Here is a 13,912-nt window from a genome sequence, read left to right on the forward strand (position 1 = left end):
TCTATTTAATAATAGGCTCTGTCAATGTAGACACAGTGTACGGTATCACCTATCTGATGTCTTTGCTGAGAAGTATGAATTCAAGTTTTTGGAAAACATAAAGACGACTTATTTGAATTAAAATAAGAGAGTGCTCATTCCTGTCCCTTTAAACAACTCCATGTCTCTACCTTCCTACAGGCAGGAACACAGCCCCTTCCATGGGGACCAGCTCTGCTCGGGTAGCAGAGTTTACTTGAAGATTTCAGACGGGTGACCAGGAATTAACCTTTTTTTTTCCACCCTCACCATCTATCTAGCTAGTAATATTTTACAGTCAATTGTAGTTTTTTCTTTTTATAATACACTATTCTGAAAATCTGTGGTAGGCTCCACAGACTTCCCCAACAACCCTAAAATGGATTTCAATCTGGGAACTGTGGCAGGTCAAGAGTTAAGATTGAGGATTCACAGTCTGACAGATGCCATGCTGTGGGCTCTAAGTGATGGGAACAGGACATTCACAATGGTGACTCTGGAGAGGACCGGCTGCTGCAATGGAAAGGTTTTGTCCCCTAATCCCCAGACCCATCCTGGGAATTCTTACTGAAGACGTCATCCTGGGAAGCCTGGTGATCAATCCCTTCGTAAAACGAGCCTCCATTGTGCAGGAAAGTTCCCACCGCGCGCCCCTGCCGGGCGTGACCCACAGCATCACTGAACACTTTGTTTATTTGCTCCTCCGAGGGCATCCACCAGTCGGGGTTGGAGGTACAGTGCATCCTAATGAATTCTGTGGGAACATACACAACAATAAAAAGAGAGAAAAAAACAGCTGGTTTTTTGCAGAAGATGGTAGAAGAGACTGCTTACACTTTAACAGAAGCTCTTAATTTGAAAAGCTTTATGAGAACTCCAATGCAATGCCATGATGATGTCACTCACTACACCCAACTTATTCCATACATAATTCCTACTCATGCTCAAGGTAAAAGTCATGTAAGTGAGAGGGCGATCCTTCTAAGGAACATTTGCCATTGGAATCAAAGGTAAACTTGACTGGCAAGTTAGAGAGTTACTTTGTCAAAACCCGCATTTTTAGGATGTTAGCTACCTCCAGAAGCATAGCAAATATGTTCACATGGTATTCTTAAACCAGCTACTGATCTATAGATTAAAGTAACAAAATCTCACATTTAGTGAGAAATTGCCTAAACTCTAGTTCAGGAGAGGCTTGCACATTCTTAAAATGTTATACTATAGGCTATACTTATTTCTCTAATTGTGGTGTCTACATATGCACTGACAAATATTTTAAAAATGCGATTTCCTCTAAATATTTAATTTCACCAGAAAGCAATGAGCATGCCTGGAAGAGCAAACATACAGGGTGACCCAAAAACATGTACACACACTTTAAGAGCTGACAGCTCAACTGCCATTTCTTTCTTTTCTCAGCCAGATTAAACTTTTAACAAAGGAAAAGTCATCCTAAAATGCTACTGGGAGTTTGAAAACCCAGTTGAAGTACAAACACTGCCTTTATAATTATTCAAAGTGTGTATACATTTTTTTTGGACACCCTACATAAAAAGTAGCTAAGACTCCAATGAAACAAACTTGGCCTCCTTTGGATGAGCCTAAATGAACTCTTCCTGTTTCCTCAAGGGGGGGAGGGCACATGCATCATTCCTACGTAGCTATTTTTAACATGAACAGTTGTAAAATGAAGTGAACATTCTGGGAAAAGTTCTAAGTCAAACTGTGTTTGTTTTTGCCCAGCTGACTGCTGTTTACACACTGCTTCCTCCCCAGCAGTGCTCCCTCTACAAGATGATAATTCTAATTGTGCGACTGGACTCGTCTGAAATGTCTTTGTCAAATCCACACTCTATCTGCCCATGGGAGAAGCTAATGCTTCGCACGCCCTCCTCAACTGTGCCCACCTCAGCAGAGTCCAGCTTCGAGGAGCGGGGGCACCACTGAGGTTGCTGGCATCCCTTTGACTCTGAGGTGAGAGACTCGCTTGTCTTACCCAGTCCCAGCCCTGGCAATCTTCCTTGGGAAAACACTTTATTCAGCTCCTCTCTGCAAAACTGCTGTGAACCTGATGGCTTATCCTGGGAAACACTGAAGGTTAATTCTCAGACCTAGGTCACAGTTGTTACAGTGCTGGGCAGAGAGAAAGGAGGTATTCTGGGACCTCGGGGGCTCAAATATTTATACTTCCCATTATTTCACTTGCGTTCACAGCTATTCACAACTCTTCCCATCATCTCCAGCCAGACTTTTTATTAGCTCCAGAAGCCAGGGACTGTTTTCTATTCTTCTGTCCTCAAGTCCCTACTGTATTCAGTAAGCATTCAATAGCTGTTGTAATTTCCCTCTCACTGTCCAGATCCCCTGCTCTCATATCAACGCGAGGGAATGAAAGACTCAACGTATCACCGAGGGGAAATAAAGGCTAATGGGTGAGGGCGCTGCCAGCCTGGGCTCCAGGAGAACGCGCTGCTGTGACACTCCTACAGCCTCCGCACCTACTACTGTGACAAGACTTTCCCTGATACGGTGAGAGACTATTAAAAGCTAAAGGCGGAGCTCATTCTGTTAGACAACATGAAGCATCTTCACAGGTCTTCTTCCCTCTAGGATCGTAACCCCTTCATGAGGAGGTCCCCCAGGATTTGGTTCTGTTCCCTGAGCACCCTGCTCTCCATCACTAAAAGTGTCCCACAGTCTGAGGCTTCCTCGGCCGTTGTAATCTTGCTCACTAAATCAAGAACACCCACCCTGGGAGTCACCAGGCCTACACCTTTAGGGAGGGATTCCCACCTAGGTCGCAGGAAGGCCCCAGGATTGCAGCCTTTGGGACAGACATATAAATGCTCTAACCAGTTGCCCCGGACACAGGTGGTCACCATTTCATGCCTATGCATTCTCCAGTGGAGGCCTGCGGGTCATGTCCCCAAGTGAGGCGTGGGCTGGAGAAGGCAGCTCTGGTCAGGTAGCCTGACTGCGTTAGTATCGCGGTAGGTGTGGAAGTGCCATCAGGGCAGCGGTACTGGGGCTTTGGGATGTATGCTAATCCCTCAGTTTCACCAACTTGCTAGTTAAAATGTAAAGTGTTTAACAAGGATTTCTGGAAAGGGATACCACTGTGAGGCCCCTTATCCTGAGGCCCTTAGAGCCCAGGGCAGCTTCTGGAGCACACATTAGAGTATGTTCTGGGAGCCCTGAGCCTGCCACTGCCTCTGGCACTCTTGGTGAGTAACTGCGTCAGATCTGATGATGTTGAAAACTAAAGAACGCCATGGCTAATCTGCTCAGAAAGACCCTGAAAATTTCCATCACACCCATTCTGAGCAAGTGGAATTTCCAGACTGGCCAACAGGGGGTGCTCTGGAGCACCTGTGCCTAGTTAAGACTGGTGTTCTCATTCCAGTGGTTTTCTGAAGGGCCAGTGGCAGGATCACCGGGGGTGGTCCTGAGGCACAGCCATGCATGCATCCCTACCCCTGCCCCAGACCAGCTGGATCAGAAGGTCAGGGGAGGCATGGGGAACCTCGGCTAACAGATACTACATATGCATTTGGACACACTAACAATCACTGTGGGCATCCCAGCAGGGAGTGTAGGAGTGAGTGTCCTGTGTGATAACTGAGACCTGATCAGTGACCAGGTTTTTCCCTGTGACTTCCCTGCCAGGAAACGTTTCGATCCATGTCCAGAGTAAATCACTATTAAATCTTTCCAACCAACAAAATTACTATTGAACTAACTATACAGATGAATAGTTGAGCTCTCTGATATGAAATTTTTCAGGTGTGAATGGTGTTTTTGTTGGCTCTATAATGTTCCTAGTTGTCTAATCTGTTTATTTCAACCTGCTGAATGAACTGAGCATCTCCCGATTCTTCCTCCTCACCCCTTGCCTCGCCTACCAAGTGGGGATCAGCTGCAAAGTAACCAGTTATTAATATTGGTGAAATGGTATTACCTAAGCAGTATTTTTAATACAGAAACTTTTTTTGAATTTAATACAATAAAGTTTGGGCAAGTAGTACTTTAGGCACTGAGGAAAATGAATTCTAAATAAATTTAAGGTACTGGGGGCAAGTATTCTTGAGAAGGAAGCTAGATGGGATGGGGGAGGAGGTGGGCCACAAGCTGCAAATGAAAACGGGCTTTATCATTTTATTAATTTAAAAAAAAAGCCACGTCTTCCCTTCCTCTGTGCATTTTCCGATGCTCCAGTTTTGCTGGAGGTGGCCTTCCCTGGCAGCAAAGAAAGTCTGAATCTAAAGCGTGAAACATGAGGTGCTATGTAATGCTATGTGCCACTCAGAACAGCAAGGCCAAAGCAAGCGAGGATTTTTCAAAAGAACTTCTCGATACCAAGTAGATGGGCCACATGAAGCCTATAAGGTCTCAGTGGGAAAAAACCAAAAAACAGTCAAGGCTGAACACTTGCACGGGAGCCACAGCCAATGTAGTGAAATGAGATCACAGATGGCGACACTGAGCGGAAGGATGCAGTACCTCGGAGGCATGTTACTTTAACTGGATCCAGAGGGCGTCTTTCGGGACCTGTTTCTCCTGACTGCACTGACCTTTTCCTTTTCCCAAGGCCGCATGAGTACTTAAGCTCATCGGTTGTGAAAACAAATCTGATGAGGTATCGAAGGAGACGTCTTCCATCTTTCTTTGAAGAATTTACAGCCTCGTCCCACTGCTTGCTCGTTATGTAGACAGGATAGTTGTTCAACAGCTGCTTGCTTCCCTGGAAAAGCGAAATATTTTCTCATTACCCACTTAGCCAGCCAGCCAGAAGCCGAGGCGATCTCCATTTCAAAGGCAGACGTGCTTTTTAACCAAGTGGCTATGTTCTGACAATGAACCAGGTATTGAAGAGCACAAGTAATTGCTCACACTCAGAACGGGCACTTTTCAAATTACATTTGCATTTTCTATAACAAGAGCCAATGAGGTATAATGAACACCTTTGAAAGAGGAGCTATTTATAACTTGCATTTTAACAGGTAGGTTAAAATGTGTCAAGATCCAATGACAGGGAACACTATTTAAATATAACCCGCAACTTTCCTTTTCAATCTATTAAAATATGCAGAAATGACTTTGAAGAGTGTGATCAAACAGGTCCCTTCGTCCTTTGGCTGGCAGTTAACGTACTTTTAGAAAGGATGCTGGTCGTCTATTCTCATTAGGTATCACTTGTGTTTACCTACCTAACACCTGATAGCCATCGATTACATTATAGTGGAAACATTAAAAAGTAAATTTAAAATAAGGGGAACTGTGGAAACTGGAAAAAAAAATCATTAATAATAATGCAAAATAGGTTTTCTCAAATTATAGCTTTTGCAAATGCCACTATGTCAACTCAAAATTTTTCTTACTTTTCACCTTCATAATTTATGCCTGCTATAAAATTCCCAAGCTAAACAGCTGCAGTGGGACTAATTATGGGAATTTCTGTTAACATTTATAAGCCATGTTTAGGCAACTGCACCTACACAACCATTACTTTAGTTCTGGTTGTCCATAAAATTCTACAGTCCAGGGCAATTAATTAACTCGCAATCTCAGTTTTAACGTACTTCTTCCCCAGTAATTAAGGTGTACAAAATAAAAGAGGGAAAATGCATTCAGTTTTACAACTCTGCAAATTTACTACAGGTTATAAATTTGGTAATGTTTGAGTCTATTAGGGTTTTATTTCAAAAAGTGCTCTGTGCAGTTAAGTGCTGAGAAGGGCAAACAGCACAGACGCCAACAGGAAGGAGGCAGCCAGACTTGACTACGAAACTGTCACTGAATCATACTCTAGAAGCTCATCTCCACAGCATTCATCCCTCCTTGAATTAGCAGTAGTGTGACTCAGTTTCCTTTTTAAGGGAGGACGTTGAGGCACATGGTTTGTGCTTTGAATTTAGAGTCAAGTTGGGTTTTAACCAAATTTTGGCTCCAGATCATAAGATAATAAAATAATGTGGTGTTTCTTGAGCAAGTTATTACTTCAACTCATTGGACCCAAGTTTCCCTGTCTGTAAAATGGATAGAATTAACTAAGTTATCATGGGTTTGACATATGAGTACTTGGGAGCATAAATCAACCCTGGCTCTGTGTACTACAGGTGGTCAAGTGACGGGCAGGGGCCCAGAGGTCCCCTGGGTCCAGGATGCTGCCCCATGGCAGGAAGTGAGATGGAGGAACAACTGGAGTCTGTGGCACTGCAGACGGAGAAACGAGCATGAAAGATGCAGAATCAAGGGGGTCAGAGAGCCAGGGTTTGGGAGACTGGGGAGTCAAGGGGATTCCCAGGTGGTGGTGGTGCCCTTCGCAAAGACAAGGAACAGAGGGGGTGTGTCTGGGAAGAGACAGAGGCAGACAAGGAAGAGAATCCCACTGCTTCCCATGCACAGGGAGGGAAGGGGTTACAGGGTTCTGATTAGTTAACCCCTCAGCGCTCAGCCCAGCCCCCTGGGGCCTGGGAAAAGTGGGATCCAGAGCTCCACTGCCTCGGACCACAAACTGTGTCAAAAGCATTTCTGTGGAAGAGACTTCCTAATAACTGTTACCAAATATCCAGCCATGGATAAGCAGCCTGAGGCTGCCACATGTGCTCTGCACCCCTGGCAACAGGCTGAGATGCCGGTGCAAGTACAGAGGTGGGCTCTGGGGCAGGCCCTAGGCAGCTGACTTAACTTCTCTAAACTTTAGCTCTTTTCTGTCAAAGTAAGGATAGTAATTCCAGCTTGCAGGTCTGTGGGGAAAAGTCCACCAATCTCCCCACCAGAGGATAAGCCCACGGAGGGCTCGGATGATTATCTGCTTTAGTGCCCTCTCCGAGGGCCAAGAACAGTATATGACACAGCAGGTGCAATGAACACCTGTGGACTGCCACGGTGCACGCCACCATGACCGGCATACAGCAGACACTCGGCAACAGCGCTGCACTGCAGAACTCTTACCTTGTTTTTAACCGCTGTAGCACTGGGACACTTGAAGAGCTTTTGATTATAATAAATAGGCAAAGTGAAAGAATTTGAAGAGACCATCAAAGACAGGGGGCCACTGAAAAGGGCTACTGAAGACAGACTTCTGCCATCCTTATATGAAAACCATCTTCTCAGTTAAAGTACACTTGTCAGCTTTAGAAAAGGAGACAGTGCAGCTAGTTTTTAAAACTGGTATTTATTCAACGCTGCACACATTTTAAAATTGCTCATCTGGCAAGCCAGGACTCCCAGAACTGTTTGGCTAAGGAGATTAAATCCTTTTCTGAGGTCTCGCAAGTCCAAAGGCAGAGTTGGGAACCCTGTCCCCAAATTCAGAGTGCATCCCTCAAACCAGAGTTGAGTTTATTTCAAGATAGGAGGTACTTGAGATGAGGGAGCTGACAATCCAAGCAAGCAGCTTTCTCAAACCCTTAAAAACATCTACTCAGAAAAGTTCTCCAGCTCTTCTGGAATGTTAGCAGCTCTCCATAAAATGTAGCTCTCATAAAACGTAGAAATAGCATCTGAAGGCAATTTTCTTCAACAACAAAAAAAAAGAGAGAAAGTAATTTACAGCTCAAAACAACTCAGAATGCTCTGGGTTGTGGATGAGATTTATCGTGTGTAGTTAATAGAAATAAAATGTAATAAATAATACCAGTGAGAAAATGCCCATATACCTGACATGACAATAAAAATAAGACAGTAGTAATCATGATGATGGGTAAAGTTTAAATAGTCCTAAATGTAGGTATTTGCCCTGCTTTTATGTTTTTATAGAATTCTGACTGCATAGTCTCTTCAATTAGCCACCAAGTTTTTAAACTCTGACCTATTGTTGAGTCAACTTTGAAAAAGCCAAGATGAACAGTGCTCTTTTAGTGTCTTCACAGACTCGTAGCCAAATGGAAGACACTGGTGGACACTAACTTTTCAGTAAGTTCTGAATTCTTCTCATGAACAATGTATTCTGTGCACACGGGGGCAGGAGGGGGTGGCAATCAGGGAGAGCTTCTTGGAGAAAGTGGGCTTTTCAGATGTGCTTTTTGTAGAATAGAAAGGTCAAGTTAAGAAACTGTGGACCCTAGTCTAAGGAGCCATCAAAGACTTTGAAGTATGTGACATTTATTTTGGATCTGTACTTTAGAAAATAACTTCAGTGTGGAGAATGGAGAAGACAGAATTCACTGCCATGGTCCAGGTGAAGAGTGATGAGTGTGAACTAGGGGAAAGACTGCTCAACGAGGCTGTCAAACACATGGATGTCAGTAGTGATGAAGAGGAAAGTGTCAGTGATGCCCCCCAAATTTCTGCCTGAGGTTGGTGCTGCCTTTATTACAGAGAAAACAGGAGTCTGGATGGGCATTTGGAGGTGTCTTGAGCTCAGGGTGCACAGCATTCCACAGCTGGTAGGCCCTGGACTCACTAGTCCAGAGTGGAGCCCTGAGGACTGGTGGTCCAGAGCTAGGTTTGGGTCTAGTTAACCTACACGTGGTTGATGTTCAGAGAGAGAACATAACTGACTGGAGAAAGGCAGTGGAGAGCATGAGAAAGATGGAAGGTAAAACTGGCGAACGCTGGGTGGAAAACGTCTTAGAGCATACTCAACAAAGGGTGGGAGCCGGAAGAAAGTCCTGACATGAAGGCCGAGCGGTCATGGAGGAGATGGGTGAGATCCTGGGGATGAAGGCTCAGAAAGGGCCCCTGGACTGCACAACAGGGAAGCCTCCTGCAGAGCATTCTGACAAGTAGTGGAGGTGTAGACAGACTCCAGGAGGTGGAAGAGCAAATGGAAATTAGGAGGACAGAGATTAGGAATAGAGACCAGTCTTTTTTAAAATGAGGTCACCATTTGGCGTGGTCTTGTGTTTCTCTTAGAGAGACATGGGGTCAGGTGGGAATAAGTGTGTGGCTGGATCTACTAAACAGTAAGCATGGGAACAGAGCTTTAATATTATTTTAACTGGACACAGGGAATGCCAATGGATGTATGACCACGAGATGACAGAAAGGGTCAGCATCCTACCATTACTAGCATGAACAACTCACCTTGCCCAACAAAAAAAATGAACTACTTAAATCTATTGTTACCAATCCTAGACATTTATAACCCCAGTAAGGCACAGTGCAGTGGCTTCTTCCCCTGGATTTAGGTTCTAATGTTCCTAAGAATGAAAATAACACACACAGAAAACTGAGCCTTAGATCCTATAAAAATGTACTGTGGTTTAACAGGTACACCATTGCCTGTACACATCAAAACACCGCTTCTCCTACACATTGGAAGAGACTGTAGTTTCTCCCATTGAGATCCAGAGGACGAAAATGCTCATGTTCAGGGGCCCTACTGTTTGGAGAATCTCAGCTTGGGTGACATCTCACAAAGAGGTGTTCTGGAACCCTGGCTCTGCCTGAGGGAAGGACAGGTTGGTGTCTCCCATCTCTAGCTCCCTCTGTGCTAAAAGAATGGTGGAAAAGTTGCCCACACTGTTTAAACTGCTCTCTCTTTCTTATTCCCCTTAGAGTACAGAGTTGAATCTTTGTGAGTTAAATACATGCATCATCTTTTGCCATAGTCTACACACACACACAGGTGATAGAACCATATGCCTCAGAGAATCAGAAATGTATTTTGCTAGCTAATCTGTTCTGGTATAGGTGGGTAAGCTACCAAGACACTTCATTTTAAGGAAATTCCAAATGGAACATTTACCTTTTTACAAATGGAGACCTACCTCGGTGGGCTGGTCAGCTGGCTGTGGGATCATGAGTTGGTTGTGATGCTGTAGCACCGTCTTCAAGTAATCTAGAACAGTCTGGCAGGGCACTGGGGGGAAGAAATTGCAATGATTACACATTAGATGCCACAAGAAGAAAAAAAAACTTTAAGGTTTAAAAAGACTTTTGATGTAAATGTCTAAAAAAAAAAAGCATTGTCTAAAGGAAATAGAATCTTCTTGCATTTGATACCCGTAGTTACTTAAGTTTGTAAATACACAGCAGATGCTACAGTTTGGGGGGAATTTTTAGGCTCAGCACAATTCCTTGAAAACTTTCAAGTGAAACTTAATCTAAGATGAATTTGGGCCAACAATAATGACCAACGTACAACTCTCAGAAAGAACATGATTTGTTTTCTTTGACTCAAGTTGTTACAGTAGTATCTAATGATGCTTTTTAAAATTAAAATACTGAAAACTACTGTTTCATTTGTTTTTAATCAAGAACATGACACGCCATTTTTTTTTTAATAACTTTATTGATTTCAGAGAGAGAGGAAAAAAGAGGGGGAAAGAGAGACAGAAACATCAATGATGAGAGAGTCATTGATTGAGCCCGCAACCCAGGCATGTGCCCTGACCGGGAATCGAACCCCGATCGCCTGGATCCTAGGTCGATGCTCAACGGCTGAGCCACGACCAGCCGGGCTGACATTCCTTTTTAATGACAGACTTATACCTAGTTCTTCAGAGAGCAGGAATGCCATGCAATTTAGTCCTGTTTCCAACAGAAATACACCTGAAAACACAGTTCCCACTGTAAGTGCCCAATTCTCTCTCCTCTCAAGAAACTCAACTGATCTGGTCCAATCCAGATTGTTTTGGAGTTCATTAATTGTTCATTATTTTTTTGAGGCTTAGTCTTACAGAAGCACTGAAAATTACAATAAAACTCAACAGACAGTAACCCAACATAGAGCCTGACATTTTTTGTAGCTTTGCATAAATAATTCCTACATCTTAAGATTTATATCAGAGACCTTTTAGGAGTACTGATTGTTTTTAAAGGCCTTGGTAGCTCAGTTCATATCCTAATTTATACGAATTATTGCCACTATGACTTAGCTGTGTGTTTTAAGATGCTTTTGTCACATTAAAGAAAAAAATAAATATTTAACCTAAGACCCAATTTTAAAATATCACCACAGGGCTTTCTTTACATCGTTTTTCTCACCATTTTTTTTTTTTTTTTTTTTAAAGAACGCATACAGAAATGATCATCGTTATCCACTGCTAACAGCTTTGGGATTTTTAGGCGACATCACATTGACATAACAAATCAAAAACTCCAACACCCTTTTGAAGAATTTGAATGACAGGAAGTAAGAGTGGGTTAGGTCATTTTTCTTCTTGATAAAAAAAATTTTTCTTAAATAATCATCATTATAGACCTGTGTCTCACAGTCCTGTGTCACAGGCCACTCTTGAATCGTCACTTAAACATACTCTTCAAACTGAAGAGGAATTTGCTGAACAACCACAAAAGTCAACAACAAAAAAAGGCATGGGGCATACCTGTACCACTTTGAAGTAGGACTTTCCTTAAACCAAAGTTTAATAAGACTTTTTAAAAAAAGTTTTGTCTTTATTGTTAAAAGTATTACACATGTACCCTTTCCCCCCCATTGATCCCCTCTCCCCAGGCCTTCACCCCACTACTGTTTGTGTCCATGGGTTTTATATATATATATCTGTTAGGTTAATCTCTCTCCACCCACCCATCCACCCCCGCCTTCCCTCTGAGATTCATGAGTCTGTTCCATGCTTCTATGTCTCTGGACCTATTTTGTTCACTGGTTTATTTTGTTCATTAGGTTCTACATATGAGTAAGATCCTGTGATACTTTCTTTCTCTGACTGGCTTATTTCGCTTAGCATAATACTCTCCAGGTCCCACCATGCTGTCTCAAAAGGGTAAGGGATCCTTCCTTTTTACAGCTGCATAGTATTCTATGGTATAAATGTCAAGAAGATGCTTGATATTTCAGTGTTCTCAAACTTATAGACACTTGAATCACTATTTCATTGATGATTTTTTGTCTGGAAGATCTATCCAGTAAAAGTCAGTGGGGAGTTAAAGTCTCCTAGTATGACTGTATTGCTGCTGATCTCTCCTTTAAAGTCCTCCAGAAGTATTTTGGGGTTTTTCCCTAGCCTGTGTGAGTCTTTTGTTCTGAGGTGGGTCTCTTGTAGATAGCATACATTTGGGTCTTGTTTTCTTATCTATTTAGCTACCCTATGTTTTGATTGGAGCATTTAATCCATTTATATTTGTTATTATTGATAGGTACTTATCTATTGCCATTTTATTTCTTTATGCCTATGTTTCTTGTTCTATTTCAACTTCTTATTATAGCAGTCCCAAACATTTCTTGCAATGCTGCTTTGGTGGTGATAAACTCCTTTAGCCTTTTTTGTCTGGGAAGCTCTTTATTTCATCCTCTATTTTGTATGATAGCCTTGCTGGACAGAGTAGTCTTGGTTTCAGATCCTTGCTTTTCATTACCTTGAATGCTTCATGCCATTCCCTTCTGGCCTGTAGAGCTTCTGATAAGAAATCAGCTGACAGCCTTATGGGAGCTCCTTTGTAGGTAACAGATTGCTTTTCTCTTGCTGCCTTTAAGATTCTCTGTCTTGAATTTCTAGCATTTTAATTATGATGTGTCTGGGTGTGGGCCTCTTTGGGTTCTTGCTTGGGACTCTCTGTGCCTCCTGAACTTATGACTTTTCCTTCACCAGGTTAGGGAAGTCTTCTGCTATTATTTTTTCAAACAGGTTCTCTAACCCTTGCTGACTTTCTTCACCTTCCGGCACTCCCATGATGCAAATATTGTTACATTTCATGTCCCACAGCTCCCTTAAACTGTCCTCCTGTTTTTTGTTTTTTCTTTTTGGTTCTCTGATTGATTTTTTTTCTACCCTGTCTTCTAATTCAGCTTCTCCTAATCTGCTGTTTGTTCCTTCCAATGTATTCATTATTTCTACTATGTCATTTTTAATTTCCTTCATAGTTTCCATTTCTTTTCTCATGCTATTAAGCATCCTTATGTTCAGAATTCTCAACTCTGTATCTGACAGACTGCTCATCTTCATTTCATTTAGCTCTTCTAGAGAATTCTTTTGTTCTTTCATCTGGGGCTTGATTTTTTGTCTCCCCATTTTGGCTGCCTGTTTGGATTTGTTTCTATGTATTAAGTAGATCTGCTAGAACTCCCATTCTTTTGGATAGTCTCTGGTGCAGGCCAATGTCAGATGCTGTTTGTGACTGGCCTCGAGTACTCTGTTTAAAGCTTTCCAGACTCCATAGCTTAGGGTTCCGAACTCTGCTGGGGCTGGGCGTGTTTGGGTAAGACCAAGATGTGCACCAAGGTCTGCTTTTCTAAGCCCTGGGTCCAGAAGCAAATCAGGCAAAGACTCAGAGCACCCAGAGGCTGACTGTTATCAGTCTCTTAATGAACCTCATGCTGTAGAAACTCCAGAGGATGGGGCTGAGCAGTTTTCCAATAGGGTGGAGCAATTTACCCCCCCCCCCCCCGCTCCAGGCAAAACTGCTTGGGCAGTCAATGTCTGCCTGAGAAAGATGTCCTCTGCCATATGGGGGAATAACGCAGCACAGGAATACAGATGCCAGCCCTCTAAGCTCTATCCACCAAGCCGGCATCTCTGGATTCTCCTCACACAGCTCAGTCCATCTGTCCTCCCTCTCCTGGAGCCCAAGGTGAGTGGCTGTACATGAAACTTTGTAAGTTGGCCCTTTAAGAGGGTGTCTACATTTACAACCATCTCTCCCTGGTAAACAGAAACCTTGCTGCTTTTCACAGCCAGATGGTATGTGGGCACCTTTCTCAGTTCTGGTACTCTGCGCTACAGAGCCCAGCTTGGGGTTTAGACCTCGGAGTTGTCACTGGGAACCCCCCACAGCTGAGATATCCCTCTGGCCCTTCAGCTGCTGTCTGTGGGATCCTGGCCAGCCCTCTCGTGCCTCCACACTTCTTACCAGTCTAGTCTCTATGTAGTCTCCATTTTTTGTCCTTGATTATGAGGGTACTCTCCAGCTAGTCATGTTTCAATTGATTATTCAGGATGGTTTTTCTGTATTTTAGTTGTAATTCCAGTTTGGTTCTAATCTGCTA

The 13,912-nt window shown here is 43.1% G+C and overlaps 1 protein-coding gene across 1 annotated transcript in view; it reads right to left on the reverse strand.

The window, feature by feature from the left end:
* Positions 1 to 338: 338 nt before the first annotated feature.
* BEND4 (BEN domain containing 4) overlaps positions 339 to 13,912 on the reverse strand; it is a gene marked incomplete at its 5' end in the record, with an annotated part of 31,347 nt that continues 17,773 nt past the window's right edge. Inside the window, 3 exons of the mRNA XM_081141131.1 lie at positions 339 to 772; positions 4,519 to 4,759; positions 9,735 to 9,826. Of these exons, the coding sequence (XP_080997257.1) occupies positions 555 to 772; positions 4,519 to 4,759; positions 9,735 to 9,826 (551 nt within the window). The 3' untranslated portion in view covers positions 339 to 554. The remainder of the gene's footprint in view (positions 773 to 4,518; positions 4,760 to 9,734; positions 9,827 to 13,912) is intronic.

This window comes from Miniopterus schreibersii (genome assembly GCF_964146895.1).
Source record: "Miniopterus schreibersii genome assembly, chromosome: 1".
NCBI classification, from domain to species: Eukaryota; Metazoa; Chordata; class Mammalia; order Chiroptera; family Miniopteridae; genus Miniopterus; species Miniopterus schreibersii.